This window comes from Rattus norvegicus, chromosome 9, assembly GCF_036323735.1.
Source record: "Rattus norvegicus strain BN/NHsdMcwi chromosome 9, GRCr8, whole genome shotgun sequence".
Lineage (NCBI taxonomy): Eukaryota > Metazoa > Chordata > Mammalia > Rodentia > Muridae > Rattus > Rattus norvegicus.
In genome coordinates this window covers 68,566,890-68,587,437 of record NC_086027.1, presented here as the reverse complement: position 1 = coordinate 68,587,437, position 20,548 = coordinate 68,566,890, and the positions used below count along the sequence as shown (strand labels likewise).

The window sequence follows — 20,548 nt, the reverse complement described above, 5'->3', positions numbered from 1 at the left end:
CATTAAAGATAGGAAATACTGATCCTGTATAGTGCTACTTTAGATGGCTTGAAAAGTAGAAGTAGAAAATGGAATGACTTAATTGAGATTAACATAATAATCAGTTATTATTACTATCAGTCTGGTGACCCATATTTTATCTTTAATAGCCATAGTGGGTTTTGTGCCAATATAAAAAGTGGTTTGATAGTTATGCCAAATATGAAAAGTGGATTGATAAGATACAAGCCTTAGAAAGACTTAAAAGATGAAAATAAGAAAAATACTCAGATACAAAAAGAGGAATTTAGATAAGCACTTCCCATACCACCACATGATGAAACTGAAAAGGGGTGGCCCAAAGTTGTTGGTTGTTAGAAAACCAATTTTAGTTTATCCAGTTATACATGACCTACCAGCAAATGATAGGTACCCCCTCACCCCCCAAGGTTATAAAGTTAAATGGAATCCTATAGACAAGATCTGAGGAGATTTAAGGAAGTGGTTTGTTTTGTAATTTGTACTTACCCTATGTGAAACAAATTAAATTCATGAGCAACTCAGAACAGAATTATCGCCCCCCAAGACTGGGAAGATTTGGCAAAAGCAATATTGGAAGCTGGTCCTCAGTTACATTGATGAACATGGGGGAAAGAGGAAGCCAGGGCCTTAGAACAATGAAATAGGACTAGAGGTATTAATATTTCCCAAGATAGTTGCTAGGTGACAGTCAGTGTGCCGAGTTACAAAGGCTATGATGATCATAGCATTGGCACTTTGTTGTTTAGCAGCTTTAAATGCTTGGGGAAAGGTTGAAGAATCAGGAAAGAGATTTGAGTCATTTACTTAAATTATACAAGGCCCAAAAGAAACCTTCAATGACTTTTTGAAAAGATTTGACTTTAGCTGTAAATAGAATAGTATCAGAACTTAGACAAATACTAATTGAATCTTTGGCTTTTAAAAATGCCAGTTCAGAATGCAAAAGAGTGATTAGACCTTTAAGGACAAAATCAACTCCAGTAGATGAATGGATTAAAATATGGCTGATATTGGACCTCACATTTATGATGATATTCTGATAGGAGAAGTGATTTCTAAAAGTTTTAAGAAAAATCAAAATCTTAGATGCTTTAATTGTGGTAAGCAAGGTCATTTGAAAATGAATTGTAAACAAGATGTTCCTTGAAACACTGTGTTTTTCTAGAGATAATCGAAAAGGGCCTTAGCCTTCTGGAGTATGCAGAAGGTGTGTCCAGTACCAGCATTGGACTAATAAATGTAAAACAAGAGACAGGCAAGGTAACCCTTTGCCATTGGGAAATGCCCCCCACCCCCGCCCTGATATCAAGTTTAATTCAGTCATTCTCTGATAGCATTGGAGACAGACCAATTAAAAGATTTTAATGCCCGTTGTTAAAAATAACACTGCTCTAAGCTGGAGAGATGGCTTAGCAATTAAGAGTACAGGCTGCTCTTCCAGAGGTCCCTGGTTCAATTCCCAGCAACCACATGCAGTTTATAACTGTAAGTCCAATTCTAGTGAGTCTGGCGCCTTCTCTTCAACAGACATACAGAAGAAACACCAATGCACATAAAAATAAACTCTGTGTGTGTGTGTGTGTGTGTGTGTGTGTGTGTGTGTGTGTGTGTGTGTGTGTGTGTGTAAACACTAGTCTGGATGTAATCAAGGACAGAATAGCTTTAGTAGATAAAACAAAAAATTCAGGAGAGATTAGAAAGCAAGTGTTTTGGCAAACTGCTATAAATGATCAGAGACCAAAGTGCTGAAGATACAAATAAATGGTATTGAAATTGAAGGTTTAGTTGACACAAGAACGAATGTAACAATTCCACAAATTCTTGGCATTCGAATTGGCCTCTTTAGGAGGTAAATATTCAGCTTCTAGGGATTGGAACTTTATTTCAGCTGAAGCAAAGTGCAAGATGGGTGAAATGCATAGAGCCAGAAGGACACATAGGAAAATGAAAGCCATATGTGACTAATATAGCCATGAATTTATGGGGATGTGATTTGTTACAGCAATGGAAAACAGATTAATATTCCTCCAATCTCAGAAGCAAACTATAAAATAAAGAACCATTATTCTGAGAAAAATATTTAAAAGGTATTATCAGGCTGGAGAGATGGCTCTGTGGCTCTCTGTTGGCACTGGCTGCTCTTTCAGAGGTGTCCTGAATTCAATTCCCCTCAACCACATGGCAGCTCACACACATCTGTTGTGTGTAGTTCCCACTATCCTGTTTTAAGCTCTGGGCAGACTACTACCAGCCCCTGCCCAGAGAATATTGGATCTGTGGATAAAAAAAAGTATAAGCACATATACATTGCTTAATTTCAACCTGCCTTATTGGCTCAATCACTGGTGCTCCTAATCTCTGCGGCTAGCATGCCCTTTCTAATACTCTAAGCTCAGCACTTTTTTTTTTAACATTTATTTATTTATTATGTATACCTCATACAGCTTTCTGCCTGCATGTATGCAACTACAGGCCAGAAGAGGGCACCAGACCTGATTATAGGTGGTTGTGAGCCACCATGTGGTTGCTGGGAATTGAACTCAGGACCTCTGGAAGAGCAGACAGTGCTCTTAACCTCTGAGCCATCTCTCCAGCCCAGCTCAGCACCTCTTAATCTGCCCTTAGCTTAGTGCCCTGGTTACCTTCTCCTTGTTCAACAACCCAAAACTGCCCTCAGCTTAGTTGCATTGCTAGTCTCCCACCTGAGGAAGTGGCATGAGATAGAGCACTCATACCTAATACATTACAGTCACAGACCATTCAGGTTTACAGAAACAGGATAGATACAGCAGTTGTTGGTCTTTCAAAGGTACAACCTTTGAAATAGGCCTACCTTTAAAATGATTAACTGACAAACCGGTGTGGGTGGAGCAATGACCCTTGACATCAGAAAAATCACAGGGACTAGAATAGCCAGTACAAGAGCAGCTAAATGCTCAAATTACTGAAGAGTCAACAAGTCCTTGGAATTCTATTTTTTTGTCACTAAAAAGAAATCTGGAAAATGAATAATGTTAACAAAATTAAGAGATATAAATAAGCTGATTCAGCTAATGGGCTCTTTACAGCCTGGAATTCCTTTCCCTTTTTATTACCTAAGGGATAATAGTGATTGATTTAAAAGACAGCTTTAAAAAAAAAAACTATACAAGAATAGGATAAAGAAATATTTGCCTTTATAGGCAAATACTTATGATAATGATCAACCTGGGTTTTTTGTTGTTGTTGTTTGTTTGTTTGTTTTTTAAAGATTTAACTATGGTAGCTATCTCAGACACATCAGAAGAAAGCATCAGATCTCATTATAGATGGTTGTGAGCCACCATGTGGTTACTGGGAATTGAACTCAGGACCTCTGGAAGAGCAGTCAGTGCTCTTAACCTCTGAGCCATCTTCTACCTGTTAAAAGGTATTGGAAAGTTCTTCCACAAGGAATGTTAAATAGTCCAACAATGAAATTATAAGGAAATCTTCTTGTTCTTTGTATAACCAGACTCCATTACCTGCAGGGAGTAACCCAAAAGGTACCTAAAGAAATGAAATTTGGCAAATGGATGTGTTTCATTTTGTGAAGTTTGGAAAATTAAAATAATGTACACTATGACATTGACACATATTTGGGGTTTTAGTGGGCAACTGCTTTAAGTTCTGGAAAGGCTGATTCTGTAATTGCACATTTGTTAGAAGTTATGGCTGTTATGGAGATACCTATACAAATTAAGACTAACAGTGTCACTTCAGCATGTATATCTAGTAAAATGAATTTTTTTTGCATATTACAACAGAAAGCATATTATAGGTGTACCACACAATCTTACAGGACAAGCACTTACAGAAAAATTAATCTCACTTTAAAGGATATGCTGAATAGACAGAAAGGGGTACTAAAGACATGCAGAGATCGATTACACAAAGCTTTATTAACTTATTTTTAAAATGCTAATGAGAAAGGAATAACAGCTGTGGAGAGAAATTGGAAAGTAGAAAAAACTGCCTGTGTGTTTTAAAGATGTCTTGACCCGGGCTGGGGATTTAGCTCAGTGTAGAGCGCTTACCTAGGAAGCGCAAGGCCCTGGGTTCGGTCCCCAGCTCCGAAAAAAAGAACCAAAAAAAAAAAAAAAAAAAAAAAAGATGTCTTGACCTCAGAAGGAAACCTGGATATGTATTAGGTTGCAGAAGAGGTTTTGTCTTTGTTTCCACAGGAGAAGAAAAGCTATGGATACAATTAAGATTGATAAAGATAAGATTTGAATAGGAGAGATCTCCTGAATAAGGAAAAGCAATAGTTCAGTTCATCAGAAGCTTGGTCATTCAATCTAAACTAACTTAAAAAAGACTAACAAACACCTTTCATTTGATCAGGCATGAAAGAAAATAAAACTAAAAATAATAATATTTTTGACTAGTAATTTACCAAAGGCACAGTTGCCTTACTGGTATAAAATGCTTTTGAGTTTTCTTTTTAAATAAAAAGGATATTTTTGTTGTTTGGTATTAAAAACACAGTTAAGAGATTTAAATGTTTTAAGAAATTCAAAGGATTACTAGAGTTCTAACTTGTTTTCCTTTTTTTTAAAGATTTATTTATTATATATGTACACTGTAGCTGTCTTCAGACACACCAAAAGAGGACATCAGACCTCATTACAGATGGTTGTGAGCCACCATGTGGTTGCTGGGATTTGAACTCAGGAACTCTGGAAGAACAGTCAGTGCTCCTAACCACTAAGCCATCTCCAGCCCCTAACTTTTTTCTAAATCTCTAAGAGTTGGTGTGATTTGGAGCTAAGATACAATATTTGAGGAGGGCAATGGTAACCCATGTTTTTAATCCCATCAGAGATAGGCAGATCTCTGTAAGTTAGTTGTTTTCTAAATTCTAGAATTACAGTGAAGAAGATGGTGGTGCACACCTTTAATCCCACTACCCAGGGACAAAACTCAGATAACAGCTCCTAATTGGTATGATTGCACACTAGAGAAATCACATACCATATTTATAGGTTTATTATAAAAACCTCTACAGGGTTACTAGAAAAACAGCCAGTTTCCAATGGGGATAGGAATAAAGAGCAGCTTTTGTGACTGCCGGTAAGCTCATCTCTGTGCATGCAACCCTGACCAATATTAAACCACATGGGACTCTTCATAAAGCAAAAAGGAGCCCATCAACAATTGCCTGTTGGCTTCCATTGCAAACAACTTTCCACATACAGAGAATATTCTTTCTTTGAGAAGTAAATCTGGGCATTTTATGAGGCATGGAGAACCTCATACTCAGTCATTGCCAACCACCCTATGGTCATATAATCATGGATTGGCTCCATTTAAAGGCAGAGTCTTTTGAAGGCTCAGCCATGGAAGGAAAGGTATTAACAGTGGAACTGGTACCTAACTGAATTCCTTCATGATCAGGATGTGGCAGCAAAGGGGCACTGAGGAAACAGCTCAGTTGCCTATAATCCCCTTTCCTAAACCACTCCCCTGCTCCCCAAAAGAGGCCCCTGTTGAGGTGTGGGGACTGAGGGAATGGTCACGACATTTGGCTAATGCATGGTTTACCGATGATTTATGAAGCCCTGATGGAACCAAAGCTAACGGACAGTGGCCGCCATAGACTCGGGGAATGGAACCGCCAATCCTGAAAGGAACCACAAAGTCAGTGCAGCACTGCTGGCCATAAGATGATCAACCAGGAACAATTCATGGTGTGTGCAGTGGCACAGCAGCTATACGGTCATCAAAATGGAAACCACTGACTGGCAGATAAATGGCAAAGATATCTGGTCATAGGAGGCATGGATGAAAATGGCAAAACCTAGAAAACTTAGCAAAGACATCAAATTTTATGTAGCTCATATAGGCAAGAAAAACAGAAACCTTCTTTTGGAAAACAGGACAAAAAAGAAAACTTGTCTAATCCAAGGTTGCAAAGATTTATACCTGTGATTTCTTTCTTTTACAGTTTAGTTCTTAGGTTTGTATCTTTTATTATTAAGATATTTTTGTATGAGCGTTTTCCTAGGCCATTAGTTAAAAAGACCATTTTTTCCGAGCCTTATAGTTCAGGGCTGTAATTCTAGCTACTTGAAGTTAAGTTAGAAGGATCTTAGTTTCAAGGCCTGCCTAGGATGAAGTCTCAACATGGCTGCCTAAAGAAGACCAGAATGAGAATGACATCAACACATTCTAACATGGAAAGGGGACACTCTCTTAGGGGCCCAACATTTCTCAAAAAATTATAGGCATATAAGGAGTTCTGAGAGTGGGAGAAATAGTCTTTTCTAGGAAGAGCTCACCTCATCTGTTATCCAATACTAAGTGGTCAGTCCTAAAGTCCTACAGATACAAGTAGCATTGTACAGACTGAACAGATTCTATTTATACGTTTAGGATTATATGTGTATATGTGATTAAAGAAAAGCGAGGGGCCATAAATTGGAGAGTAAGTGGAGGTGTACAGGATGGTTGGATGGAGGAAAGGGAAAAAAGATGTAATTATAGTAAATTCAAGAAATTAAAAAAAAAAGTGACTAGGAATATAAGCTCAGAGGTGGAATAGTTACCTAGCATATAGGCTGGCTTCAACCTACCAGTATCACAAAGGCTCCTTTTTATATTAAACTGTCTTGGCGGAGAGAGAGCAAGAATCAACTATAGGTATGAGTTTTATTTATTTATTTTTTTTACATTTTTTTTTTCTTTTTTTTTTCGGAGCTGGGGACCGAACCCAGGGCCTTGCGCTTGCTAGGCAAGCGCTCTACCACTGAGCTAAATCCCCAACGAGTTTTAATTTTTTTTATTCCATTGATTTTTTTTTTTTTTTTAATAGACAGGATAGCTCCATGTAACTCTGGCTACCATAGAATTCTTTGTAGACCTGAACTCAGAGATCTGATTACCTTTGCCTCCCAGTGCTGGGTTTAAAGGCATGCACCACCATGTCTTGCTTGGAATTATGTTAGGCATGCTGTAAATATTTTTTTATCTTTTTATGAAATTATCACAAATACATTAAATAGGCTAATATATTTGTGAATGCAGCGCACATTCAATTGGTCTTGAAATTTTATGATAATGCAAATGCTAGTTTTTTTTTTCTGATTATTTGCTTGACAATGTGGACAGAAGACAAGCATCTGTAGTTAAACAAATTGTTTCAATAAAAAAGATGCTGAGGAAGGAGTCTAAGACAAGTACTCCACTTGGCAGCTTTAGCCCCAAACCTTATGTTTGAATTACTAAAGTTTTTATTCATTTTAGAGAAACCAGCTTCAATGAGTCACTTCATGGTAGAGAAACGTTTTCTGTGTTATTTCAGAGTTTAGATTTCTCTTCTAGTGTGACCACCTTCGGGACACTTTAGTTGGTATGAGTGGAGAGTGTGTTTTGCTTGTGAGGGTTTGTGACTGTTCATTTTATTTTTACATTATTTTGATGGATATGCTGTCATGAAGGAATGCATTCTTTGAAACACAAATCTACATTAATAATTTTGATACCAAAACATCTTTTTTACTAATTTTTTATAATGGGTTGCTAAAAAGTTACTTGGAATTTGATTAGATTGCTTTAACAAAACTAGTTAGGAATGCTAGAAAGAGTATTTTGGTGGGAAACGTTCACTGACAAGGCATAAGTAAATAATTCGGTTGGAGTTACTAAGTACTGCAGGTAAACAGTGTCTCTCTTTGTCTCCCTAGGACAGCAGTGAGATCCATTTCAAAGTGAAAATGACAACACATCTCAAGAAGCTCAAAGAATCGTACTGTCAAAGACAGGTTTGTGTATTGTGACCTAAAAACTGTGCTTCGCCAAAAGATGGTCTGTTTTCACCATTAGCAACTTAAGGAAAAAGCCTAATGTTATCGTTTTCTCTTGACCCATTTCAAAATTTGAATTAATAAAACATATAAATAGTTTGAAAGTAACTCATTTTGCTGACTGCTCAGATGAATATTTTTGGATGTTTGCATTCTGGTATACAGCAGCGAAGCTAGCCTTTAGGTGATTACAGTGAGATATCCCTGTTCTTCTAACCAGGAGCTTTAGGTGATTACAATGAGATATCCCTGTTCTTCTAACCAGGAGCTTTAGCCACATTTCAAATTTAAATCTATAATTAATATATTTTCTTGGGGCTGGAGAGATGGTTCAGCACTTAAGAACACTGACTGCTCTTACAAGGGACCTGGGTTCAATTCCCAAACACCCACTTCGTTGATCACAAACACCTGCAGATCCAGTTTTAGAGGATCTGACAGCCTCCTGTGGGCACTGCACACATACATGGTACACAGACATATAGGCTGGCAAAACACAAAAATAAAAAACAAGTATTTCTGCTTTATAAATAATATAGATTGTGGCTATATTTTTTCAAACATTTCAAGATAATTTCTTAAGAATTAATTCCTTTAAAAGTATCTGTTTAGTTGTCTACATTCGCACATTTTATACTCACAAATAATTAATAAACATTGGGTAAAATGTTCCAGGTCATCTTCAGCTACATAAAATATTCCGGGACAGCCAGGGCTACATAGTGAGACCTTGTCTCAAATACATAAATATGAATATATGTGTGTGTGTGTGTGTGTGTGTGTGTGTGTGTGTGTGTGTGTGTGAATAAAGTTGTGTATAAGAATGTAATTTATGTTGGGTGTGGTGGGGTACATTGGAATCCCAACACTGATGGGGTGATGTAGTCACCAGGTCACGGTTATCTTCTGCTATAAAAGAAATTTGAGGTCAGCCTGAGTTGTATGAAATCCTGACTCATAAAACTAAAAACAAGTTAAAAAACAATATATAGAGATAAGCAACGTTGAATTGTTCATTTGTTTTGAGACAGGGCCTTTCTACATAGCCCTAGCTGTCCTGGAACTCACTATGTAGACCAAGCTAGCCCCAAACTCAGAAATCCTTCTGCATTTGCCTCCTGGGTGCTGTGGGTCACCACACTTGGTATATTTTAATTTCTTTGCAGTTTGTTTCAGTTACAGTGTTTAAACATCCACAGATAGAAGTTTTAGTTTTGGGGCTGGGGATTTAGCTCAGTGGTAGAGCGCTTACCTAGGAAGCACAAGGCCCTGGGTTCGGTCCCCAGCTCCGGAAAAAAAAAAAAAAAAGAAGTTTTAGTTTTTTGTTGTTGTTTTAAATTTTACTTTTGGTATTTGCCTGCGTGTATGTCTGCATTATGTCCATAGTGCCCTCAGATGCTGGAAGTGGGCATTGGATTCCCTTAGGACTGGAATTAAGATAACTGCCATGTGAATTCTGGGAATTGAATCTGAGTTCTGAAAGTGCAGCAAATCTTCTTAAACATGGAGCTATTTCTCTAGCCCTTAAATGGGTCATTCTTGATTCCTACTTCCTTGTGAAGTTAACTTTCTCTTAAAGACTCATTTCCCCTTTCGCTATCATATTAAAGTGGTTAAAAAACATAAACATCTTTTGTAGCATTTAGACTTACCCAGATGCATATGTGTGTACATACAAACACGTTACTGTGCCTTACCTAGCTATCTCTTTGCATTACCACATTCTTTGGATTTAATGTTTAAAACTAGTGTTGCTTGCATAGTTAGAAGCTAGAAAGCACATCCATGTCCAGGTCCTTATTTTATGTTAGCTCAGGCTTCAGGGGAAAGGAACATAGTAGTGGTTGAGAGAAGAGGCTTATCAATCATTTTGAGCTGGAATTCTTGGCTACTCCTTATCTACAGGCCTTAAGTTCCCTACTTGTGCAGTGAAGATGAGGAGATAACCTTCCTGAGTCCTTGTCAAGAACCTCATGACGGGCTGTAAAGTCATGGTGCCCAAGGCTTGTTAAGCCTTTCATGTTCATGCTGTTTCTTTTTCTCTCTTGGTTTTATCATAGTTACTAATCTAAGATTTTTATACTCACTTTCCTTTTCCTTCTTTTAGGGAGTTCCAATGAATTCACTCAGGTTTCTCTTTGAAGGTCAGAGAATTGCTGATAATCATACTCCAAAAGAAGTAAGTATGAAAAGTCTGAAATAAGATTTTAGATAAAATGGGTTGGGATCGTGGTAGAGCATGTGCTTAGTATGCATGGGTCCAGAGTTTGATCCCTAGCACCAAAAAAGAGGTAAAAAATAAGATTTTTAGAATTTATATTTAATTAATTTATTAATGTACGTGTGCCTGAATGTACACATGGGGTCCATAAAAGTCTTGATGCATATGTGGGAGCCATTTCTCTCTCCTGAGGGCACCCTGCGGGTGGGTTCAGTGCCCATTTCAACATGTGGACAAAAAAAATCTTTTCCCTTGGGGTTCAGAGGTTGTGAGTACTTTCTGCTCTTGCAGAGGACCCACATGATACCCATGTTCATAACTTTCTGTAACTAGTTCTAAGGGATCTGATACCCTCTTCTGACTTCCTTGGCCACCAGGCACAAACATAACATATACATATATGCAGGTAAAACACATACACACAGTGAGTGCAGGGAGTGGGGTGTTCTCTGTGTAACATAGCCCTGCCTTGTTGGAACTCACTCTGTAGACCAGGCTGGTATTGTACTGACATTCACCTTCCACTGCTTCCTAAGTTACGGGATTAAAGGTATGTGTGTCACCACTGCCGTGTGTGTTTGTTTTTTGTTTTTGGAGACAGGGTCTCTAGAGCCCTGGCTTGCCTTGAATTCATGGAGATCTGCCTGCCTCTGCCTCTGCCTCTGCCTCCCAAGTGTGTGCTCCCCACTCCCCACCCCTACCCCTGCCTTTCATTAAGAGTAATGTTAACTTCGTTGATACAGTTAAATGATGAGAGCCAGATTCTTTTGCTGTATTAGGGTTCTCTAGAGGAACAGAATTGTTAAGAAATATATATGTAAAGGAGATAATTATAGTGTTTTACAGGCTGAGGTCTGGCTATTTCAATAGTAGCTGTCTATCGGTGGAAGGTCCAAGAATCCAGTAATTGTTCAGTCCACGAGGCTGGATGTCTCAGCTTGTTTTGAGTATTCTGAACAAGTGGCCTTTAATGCCAGTAAAGGAATGAACTTGCCAGGGAGCATGGGCAAGCAGGCAAAGAACAAAAGTTTCCTCCTATGTATTTTATATAAGGCGCCACCAGGAGGTGTGACACATATTAAAGGTAGATCTTTCTACCTCCCGAGATCCAGATTAAGCTAAGCTGGGCATAGTGCAGAGCTCTGAGTTGGAGACCAGTGTAGGTAGGTCTAGGACAGTTTGCATTACATACAGTAATGCTGTCTCAAAAAATAAAAAACAAGGGCTGGAGAGATGGCTCAGTGGCTAAGAGTACTGACTGTTCTACAGGACCAGGTTCTGTTCTAGTCACCTTCATGGAGGCTTACAGTCTCTAGTTCCAAGGGCTACAGTATCCGCTCCTGGCCTCCAAGGGTGCTGTGTGCACATGGTGTATGATGTACATACAAGCAAGACATCCATACATAAAAAATAAAGGAAAAAAGTAAAAAACAAGTCCAGATTAAAGACTTACAATGACTATTTCAGAAGACTAAAATCTCTCACAGGTGTGGCTGCTGATTGGGTTTTAGTTAATTCCAGATGTTAAGTTGACAACCAAGAATAGCCATCACAGTTACCCTTTCCATTTGAATTAATCAGTGGCCTGGGAAGATTTCTTGAAAATGTGTGGCTGTCTAGATAGTGGTACTCACTTTTAATCCCAGTACTCTGGAGGCAAAGGTAGTCTCTTGAGTTGGAGGCTAGCCTGGTCTACAGAATGAGTTCCAGGACAGCCAGGGTTACACAGAAAATGTGTGGCGGTCCTTTAGATATTGGCCATTTGAGTCCCTTCAACTTGGTACCTGACTCTTTTTTTTTTTGGAGCTGGGGACTGAACCCAGGGCCTTGCGATTGCTAGGCAAACGCTCTACCACTGAGCTAAATCCCCAACCCCTGTTCTTGACTTTTCTTCACATTTTAAAAAGATTTTATTTTGAAATACTTTTTAGCTTACCAGGGATGTTACAAGTACAGAATTTAAAAAAATATTCCTTACCTAATTTTCCCTAGTTTCTTTGTTTCATCTCTTTGTGTTGGGGTGGCTCTGCCCTTCTTCCCAGACCATTTGGGGTTAAACAGTATACAAGGACTTCATGTTTTGTGTTTTAGTCTCCTCTTTTCCCCCTTTCCCTTCATTTTATAAAACTGGAACAATTATACTGCAGCAGACAACTACATAAATCTTCTGTGTTAGAAGCTCACTATTAAGACAAATTAGGGGGTTGGGGATTTAGCTCAGTGGTAGAGCGCTTGCCTAGCAAACGCAAGGCCCTGGGTTCGGTCCCCAGCTCCAAAAAAAGAAAAAGAGAGAAAAAAAAAAAAAAAGACAAATTAGGATGCAAGCTTTAATTCCAGCACTGCAGAGGCAGGTGGAACTCTGTAAATTTGAGGCTATGAATGATTCTAGAAAAGCAAGGGTTAGAAGCCCTTTTCAAAATACAAAACAACAAAAACAAACCACAAATTAGATGCCAGAGGGAATTGTAGATGACAAAATTCCACTTAGGAATGGATCCTCAGGGCAGGCAGCATTTATCCAACTAAAACTATATATTTGGAACCCTCTTTCTTTTTTAAATGTGAGTATCAGTTACATCTAAAAAATGTGTTTTAGAAAATACACCATTGAACTATTAACATTTTTTCATGGACTTTAAAGGTTGCTAAAATATTTGTGTTATAGAATAAATAAACTGGAGTGTGAAATTGTTTTAGGAGTAAAAGAATAATTGAGTAGACAAAACAGTAGGAAAAGACCTTGTGCGTGTGTCTTCCTTCTCTTTTCCTTTTCCTCCCCTTATCTTGCCTTTCTTCTGTTCCCCTTTTTCCCTTTTCCCCTTTCCCTTTCTCTCTCCTTCTTTTCCCTTCCCTTCCTTCTTCCCCCTTTCCCCCTTTCCCCTCCCTTTCCTTCCCCCTAATTTCCCTTTCTCATCATTTTCCTCCTGTGTCCCCCCTCTATTTCTCCTATATCTCCCCTTCCCCTTTCCCCTTCTTAACTTTCTTCCCCCTTTCCCCATTCCCTCCCTTCCCCTTTCTTCCCTCTCATCCTTCCCCTTCCGCCCCCTCTCTTCTCTTCCCCTCCCCTCTCCCTGCTCTGCTCCCTCCCCCATTTCCTTCCCGTCTAGTCTGTGCTAGAACAATCTCATGGGTTTGTACATGCTGTCCAAGTACTATTTTTTGTTTGCTTTTGGATATTTTTTTTTTTTTTTTTTTTTTTTTTGCTTTTGGATTTTTGTTGTTGTTGTTGTCGTCGTTGTTCCTCTTAAGTTTCTTGAGTCAGGGACTCACTATGTAGTCTGGGCTCTCCTGGAGCTCACAATGTAGACAGGCTGCCTCAAACTCACAGAGAGCTATCTGCCTGCCTCTGCCTTTTAAGTACTGGGGTTAGAACACACCACCATGCCTGTCTTTCTCCAGGTTTTTGAGACAATCTTATGTAGCCAAAGCTGGTTTGGAATTAACTGAAGAGGGACTTGGACTCCTTATCCTCTTACTTAAACTGCCCAGGTTTTCAATTTTAGAGGCTTATTAATTATAGATGACATTTTTTCCTTTACCTTAAAATAGTGGCCATATAATTGCAGCTAATACAACAATAATGCTTTTATAGTCTAGTAGTAACATGTTTTTCTTTTCTTCCAGCTGGGAATGGAGGAAGAAGACGTGATTGAAGTTTATCAGGAACAAACGGGGGGTCACTCGACGGTTTAGATAATTCTTTTTATTTTTTATTTTTTCCTTTTCCCTCAATCCTTTTTTATTTTTAAAAATAGTTCTTTTGTAATGTGGTGTTCAAAATGAAAATTGAATACTGGCACTCCATCTCTTAGAACATCTGGTAATCTGAATTCTAGTGTTCAATATTCATTATTGGTTGTTTTTGTTGTGCTGATTTTTGGTGATCAGACCTCAGCTCCCTTAACATTGCCCTTCTTCCTTTAAGAGATTTCATGTGTGCACACAGAGAGGCCACCCTTTCCAGGACTGTGCATTTTCAGGGTTGTGATGATAAAAGGATCGACTAATGGGAGCTTCCCTGTGACCTTTCAATGGCCCTGCAGTTCCGGTATGTGGTTGCTTCACTCCTGGACTATGATTTTCAGTGGGAGATGGAGATTTTTCAGAGAACCGAACTGTGGAAAATGACCTTTTCTCAGCTTGAAGCTACTTTTAAAATCTGAGGGTCTGGACCAAAAGAAGAACATCATGTTTGTAGTCAAGGTAACAGATACAGTGAGAGTAACAGCTAACTCCAAAAGTGGCTTCACTGGAGAGAAAGAAAGTGTCTTGAGCAAGACAGTATTGTCAGAAGATCCCAGGAAAGTTCTAATCTTCATCAGCAGTTAATAATAAAGTTACTCATACAGAAGTGTACGCAACAGACACTGCTCCTTTTGATTCTGTTGTACTTTTTGGCCTGGGACATGGGTTTTCAAGGGACATCATCTGTACCAGCTTCATTAAAATAAACAATATTTGTAAAAACCGTACTAAAGCTCCTTTTATTTTAGCCATGTAGGGAGGAAAGTAAAAATGCCCCAGATAGGATTTTCTTGCATGAGTATTTCTTTAGCACTGTGCAGTAATGACTTAATGGCTTTGAAGTATTAAAGTTTCTAGAATGCCTTCTGAATCAAGAATTTAGTTATGGTTACTAGCTAAATTCCTTTTAAAAAACTTACTGTTATATCTTTAGATTGTGCTATTCCTGTAGTGTGTAATATTAAAAAAAAATCCTGGCTATCACTGGCTAAGCACCCGCCAGAGGTCTTGGTCTGTTCCCAGCCGGGTACTGATCTCAAGACCACATGTTTTCCCTATTGCCAGAGCCTGTCCCACCAAGGCTGGCTCTGCTTCTCCAGAGCTCCAAAATCGCTCTCCACCCTGCCGCTGGCTGCTGCCAAACCAGCTCAGCACTCCCAAATTTCTGCAGCTAGCTGGGGCCCGTCCTCGAAAACCCACATTCTGCCGAGGTTACCTTTCCCTGGAACTCAGTTGAATAGCCCTGAGAAGGAAGACATCAATCTTAGTTTAGAATCGGCAGATAGCTGGGCATAGGACCTAGTATCCTAAATTTATCAACTCTTCTGTGTTTGAAATCTTCTGTAGTGCATCCTAGTGGATCCGCCACATGAACTAACAGCCTCTGACCTCCTCCTACGTCTTGTCTGCCTTGCTCCTGTAGCCCAAAAGCAAAGTCCTTGCCTGCCTTCCCTCTTCCTCTCTCGGACCTCCTTCTTGCCCAGTGATTGGCTTCTTGTATTTATTATTCTAATCAATTAGGGGGGAAAGAATATAGGATATTACTGGTTTTATTTTTTTCCTCTTAGAGTACTTTTTAAGTCTCAATGACTCAGAATTTATATACGTATACATCCAGTTTTATGGTATCCAAGTATAGTGCCACTGACTACTTCAGCAAGTAAAACCTATTGCATGTGCATTTTATAAACTGTTAAAACTTACATACCCTTCTCAGGTAACTTGCTCAAAAAGCATATTGCCTTGAGAAACTTATATTTGACCCTAGCTTTAAAGTGGAGTTTTTAAGACTGTCACCTGGCATTTACTATTATAATTTTAAATTAACTGGAATTTCGATTTGATTGTAGAAAATCTTTGAGTTATATCATTTGTCAAGATCAAGTAACAGAACTGTTATTTGAGCCGCCCAGAATTCATGACTATATAGTTAAGAATTATAATTTTGTTTGCATTTTAAATGAAGTCTCAGCATTTGGTGGTGGAGTTAAGTTGTAGAAATAATTTCTCTCCATGTGGTGCATGAGTGCAGCATCCTAGATTTGCAAAAGAAGGGAGAAAAATAAAATGAGCAGTGGCAGTTTCCTTGCAAGTGGATTCTTGAGTGTGTATTGATTGTCTGGCTAAGTATTAATGACTGCAAGCAGGGTTGGCAAGCAGAAAAATGGGGTGACACTTAAATTCACAGGTCTTTTTCTTTTTTTTCACTCTCTTCCTCCTGTCTCTGGCTATTTTATTTCTATTTTACATGAAACAAGAAGTTACTCAATTCCTGCAGTATAGAATGGAAAATTAGCTACATTTCTAGGATGAAGAAGTGTAATTTCTATATGGAGGAAGCAAATACCTTGTGAGTATTAATCCCTAATAATAGTCCACAAATGCAAGGTATTTGCTTTGTACAGGAATTAGAGGGAATTTATGTGGACAGTGTGATGATTAAGTCTTCATTGTCAACTTGCCTAGATTTAAAATCACTCTGGAGAGACCTTTGGGTGTGTCTAGAAAGGTTTGAGGTGGGAATTCCTAACTTGGGTGTGGGCCCTGCCATTCTGTGGAATCCAGGACTGAGTAAAAAGGATAAAAGTGACAAGCGCCAGCATTTGTCTTTGACTTTACTATTGATACGGGGTGACCAACTACTTACCTCTTTATAAGTTTGTGTGTGTGTGTGTGTGTGTGTGTGTGTGTGTGTGTGTGTGTGTGTTTTGATGAAGTAATGAGAAGACTTAAGTGTGGATTAAAAGTTGGGAAAAATAAGGTGGGTATGGTGGCACACATCTTTCGTCCCTTGGTTGTCATGCAGGCAAGTATCTGAATTTAAGGCCAGTCTTTTCTACCAAGGGAGTTCAAGGAAAGCCAGGACTATTTCACAGAGAAATCCCTTCTCAACCAAAACCACAAAACCAAATACTACTTAAGTTAGCATCCTTTTATATTTTATTTCTAACACTCTTAATGAGCATCCTGTAATGCTTCGTTAAGAGATGATTGTTAGACACTGAAAGAGCTGTTAAATGACTTGGGACTTCTGATAGGATGATTAGAGTTCTATGAGTAGGTTCTTCAAGGCATAGTTGGGAATAAAATCTCGTTCTCAAGGATCAAAAATAATGATGGAATGTTTGAGGTGATGAAATAGTTTTGTTTCGGGCTGGAGAGATGGCTCAGAGGTTAAGAGCACTGACTGCTCTTCTAGAGGTTCTGAGTTCAATTCCCAGCTCCCGTATGGTGACTCATACCATCTGTAATGGGGATTCGATGCCCTTTTCTGGTGTGTCTGAAGACAGTGACGGTGTACTCACATACATGAAATAAATTTTTAAAAGAGAAAAAAAAATCATTCTATTTCTTTGCAGACGTAGTCCCCAGCAACTTCACTGTGGCTGGTATGATGGAAGAGTGTTTTAGCTTTAGCAGCTACACGCTAGCAGTTGCTCCCGTACTCACATATGCTGCTCTAGATCTGCACTTTGAGGATTGAGAGAATTTCCTCACAAAACAGCTCATTTTGGTCAGCTGAACTTCTATCAAGTGACTCTGAACATGCCTTTGAAGTTTGTGTTAGATTTTCAGGGTGAAATTGTCGTTTTACCTTATAGAGGGATGTGATTAGCTACTCTTAGCTTATCCAGAGTTATTGCATGACAGTTTTTATTTACCATCAACTCTTGAACACACTGAAATACATAGAATATCCTAAGACTTAGTATCTCCAACTGAAACTATGTAATGGTAGTCTAGATACCAAGGCTTTTGAAATTATATAGTTCTAAAGGAAACAACTGGTTTAAGTTGGTGAAGAGTTAATTGGGTCAGTATGTGGAATGCAGGAGTGCTGGGAATAGAGAGGTTCCAGGGTAAAGAAAGTCCTAGGGTGGTTGAGGTGGAGTGGAACTAACGGAGCTCAGGCCAGAGCTTTATTATACAAATATAGCTTTTTTCTGTCACCACTTCTCAACTTACTGTTTCTTCTAGCCTTATGGCTTGGGAGTTTGTAGGGACTGGAAATACGAGTAGACCCATGGTCTGGAAATGTTTTGTGTCCACTGCAGACCACTGGCTTCCTTAGAGAGTTCTTGATGGAAATGAAGGTGTTTCTCCAAAGCAGCTTTTTGCCTAAGGAGACAACCCCACCCCCAATTCAAGAAATGATTAACCATCCAGTACTGTAAGTGTAACCATCCAGTAACACTGTAGAGTGTTAGATTTGGGTTGGGTAGTAATTGGATTTGGGCTGTTGGTTATGGGTTTTAGTGGAAGAGCATTTGGGAGCATCATGAGATTCCTGTTAGAAAAGGAAAAGGAAAGACATAATTTTCAGTTCTCGTGTTGCTGGAAGAGACTTGCTTGTTTGCCTTATTTAGTTTTTTGCTTTTTTGTGATAGTATCAGTGTAACCCTTGGCTGTCCTGGAACTTGCTGTTCAGACCAGTTGGCCTGGGAACTCATGGAGATCCATCTGTCTCTCCCTCTGCTTTCTAACTGCTGGGATTAAAGTAGATTCTTTTGCTTGTGACTTGAAGCAGAGTGGTTAAAGTACAGGGACAGATGTTGAAGATGCAGATGAAATAGTTGGTACTGAGTTCTAGTCCTTGGTGTTGTGACCCACTGCTGCTTTAGTTATTTGGTTTCCTTTTCTCAGCTATCTGGACTAGTTTTCTATAATCACTTCAGTACCTCCATAATAACTCAGTTTTTCTTGGAAAGTCGGTGTTCTAGTAGCTTGCTTTTTGTTTCACACTACTACTGTCATGACACATGATGCCTGCCCTGTTGAAGTTGAATTAGGATTCTTCCAGTGTTCTATTTTGTAATTCCCCTAACAGTTAAAGTCCAGGGAAGGAACAACTCCAGATTAATGAGAAGTCTTGAGAGTTTTGATGCCTTCTCTTTCTGAACCTCTTAAAGAGTATTATAGATTCAATTTAATTAGTGGAAAATTATAACTCAAGGGAGAAGTGTTTACATTTCATGTTGGAAACATGATTTTCCAGGCTGTCCCTCTACCTTTCAGAGGTTGTACCTCTTCTGTCAGTTTTGAGATAGAATCTTACTGCAGCTCCCCCAGTAGTTTTCCAAGAGCCTTTTTGCTTCTGCCTCCCAAGTGCTGGGATTATAGGCCTGTACCCACCACACCCAGCTACCTTTCAGTGCTTTATGATTGTAACAGATAAAAGAAAAATGCTGTTGGCCCCAGGTAAGTTAACTTTGTGTAGTTTCTCTTAATACGACACTCACTAGGTTTGGTCTCTGCCTGCCTCCCTGACTTCATCCAAAGGACCACTTGTTCAGTCTCATTCCAGCAAGGCTTCATGTTCATTCAGCATTGAGTCTCATTGCTTTCCTCACGCTGTGCACTTACTGTTGTTTCCTGAAATACTCATCTCCATTCTTGTGTGGTTAACTCTATTATTAAGACCTCACCCTTGGGCTGGGGAGATGGCTCAGTGGTTAAGAGCACCGACTTCTCTTCCAGAGGTCCTGAGTTCAATTCCCAGCAACCACATGGTGGCTCACAACCATCTGTAATGGGATCTGATGCTCTCTTCTGGTGTGTCTGAAGATAGCAAGTGTATTAATATAACTAAAATAAATAAATCTTTAAAAATTAATAAAATAAAATATCGCCCTTTATGACATTCCTTTTCAGAAGCCTTGCTCTGAGCTACCAATCTAAAATAAGCTTCCTGTCACAGTTTAAAGTGTTTCTGCATAGCATTTTGTTGCTAGTTTAAAAAGGGAACAGTTTTCTTTTCAGTACCTCTTCATCCTTAACCCTAGAATGTACGTACCTACTTCTGAATTCCGAGAGTCTACAATTTGCATAATGGTCTTGGTTTTGGCCATAACTCATTTATTGGTCCTGGTAGAGATCTTGCTTCTTTTTCACTGGGGAGTTAAATCCAGCAACAATGCAGCTTCTACCACCCTGCTGTACACTAGCCCTGGTGTTTTTTTTTTTTTTTTTTTTTTTGGTTCTTTTTTTTTTTTTTTTCGGAGCTGGGGATCGAACCCAGGGCCTTGCGCTTCCTAGGCAAGCGCTCTACCACTGAGCTAAATCCCCAACCCCAGCCCTGGTGTTTTGTTTTTTTGTGTGGTTTATTTTGATTTGGGATTCGCTTTTATCTGTAAACCAGAAGATCAAGATAAATGATCTCTAAATTTCCATCAAGCTTCAATACAAATTTCGTAAACCAAGATAGATCCTGCGCTGTTTGTAGCTGAAGAATGGCTCTGTGTTTTGGTCTTTCTAGCCATGTTGTAGGGGTTGAGAGAATTTCGAGCTTAAAGGCAGTGGTCAGCATTGGCACTGGGCCTTCAAGCCTCAGAACAATCCCTGACAGCAGTCTGTTCCCCTCCCCCCAACCCCCTCAGTACCAGTACCTGATTTGCTCCTGGGCTAGTTTTGTGGCTTCTTCCAAAGCTAGCTTTGCTGCTTCCTCTTCCTGTTTCCTCCTTTCCTCAGCCTCCTGCTTAGCTTTCTCTTCTGCTTCTTGTTTCTGCCTCTGGTACTCCAGCCGTTCTTCCTCAGCCATTTCCATCAGGCGTTTTTGTTCATCGGCTAACTGCAGCTCCAGTTCCTTCTGCCTCTGCTTCTCTGCCTCTGCAGAGCAGAAAGAGCTGGGCTCAGCAGGCATCATCAGAGCAGCTGATATTTTTGGTCTCTCCTTTTAATCTGCTAGATCCTCTGTGGGTTTACTACCCAAGTCCCCTGTCAAAGTACCATTGGACATTTA

The 20,548-nt window shown here is 39.3% G+C and overlaps 2 protein-coding genes across 9 annotated transcripts in view; one reads left to right on the top strand and one right to left on the bottom strand.

The window, feature by feature from the left end:
• Nucleotides 1-14,537, top strand: part of Sumo1 (small ubiquitin-like modifier 1) — a 29,903-nt gene extending 15,366 nt beyond the window's left edge. The window contains exons 3-5 of the mRNA NM_001009672.1: nucleotides 7,725-7,802; nucleotides 9,952-10,023; nucleotides 13,690-14,537. Coding sequence (NP_001009672.1) covers nucleotides 7,725-7,802; nucleotides 9,952-10,023; nucleotides 13,690-13,758 — 219 coding nt within the window. The 3' untranslated portion in view covers nucleotides 13,759-14,537. The remainder of the gene's footprint in view (nucleotides 1-7,724; nucleotides 7,803-9,951; nucleotides 10,024-13,689) is intronic.
• Nucleotides 1-20,548, bottom strand: part of Kiaa2012 (KIAA2012 homolog) — a 145,692-nt gene that overhangs the window by 11,713 nt on the left and 113,431 nt on the right. For 6 of the 8 annotated variants that reach the window (XM_063267606.1, XM_063267607.1, XM_063267609.1 and 3 more), the window contains 2 exons: nucleotides 20,196-20,415; nucleotides 13,737-17,928 (listed from right to left, as the gene is read on the bottom strand). In XM_063267606.1, coding sequence (XP_063123676.1) covers nucleotides 17,790-17,928; nucleotides 20,196-20,415 — 359 coding nt within the window. In that variant the 3' untranslated portion in view covers nucleotides 13,737-17,789. 8 annotated transcript variants of the gene reach the window in all.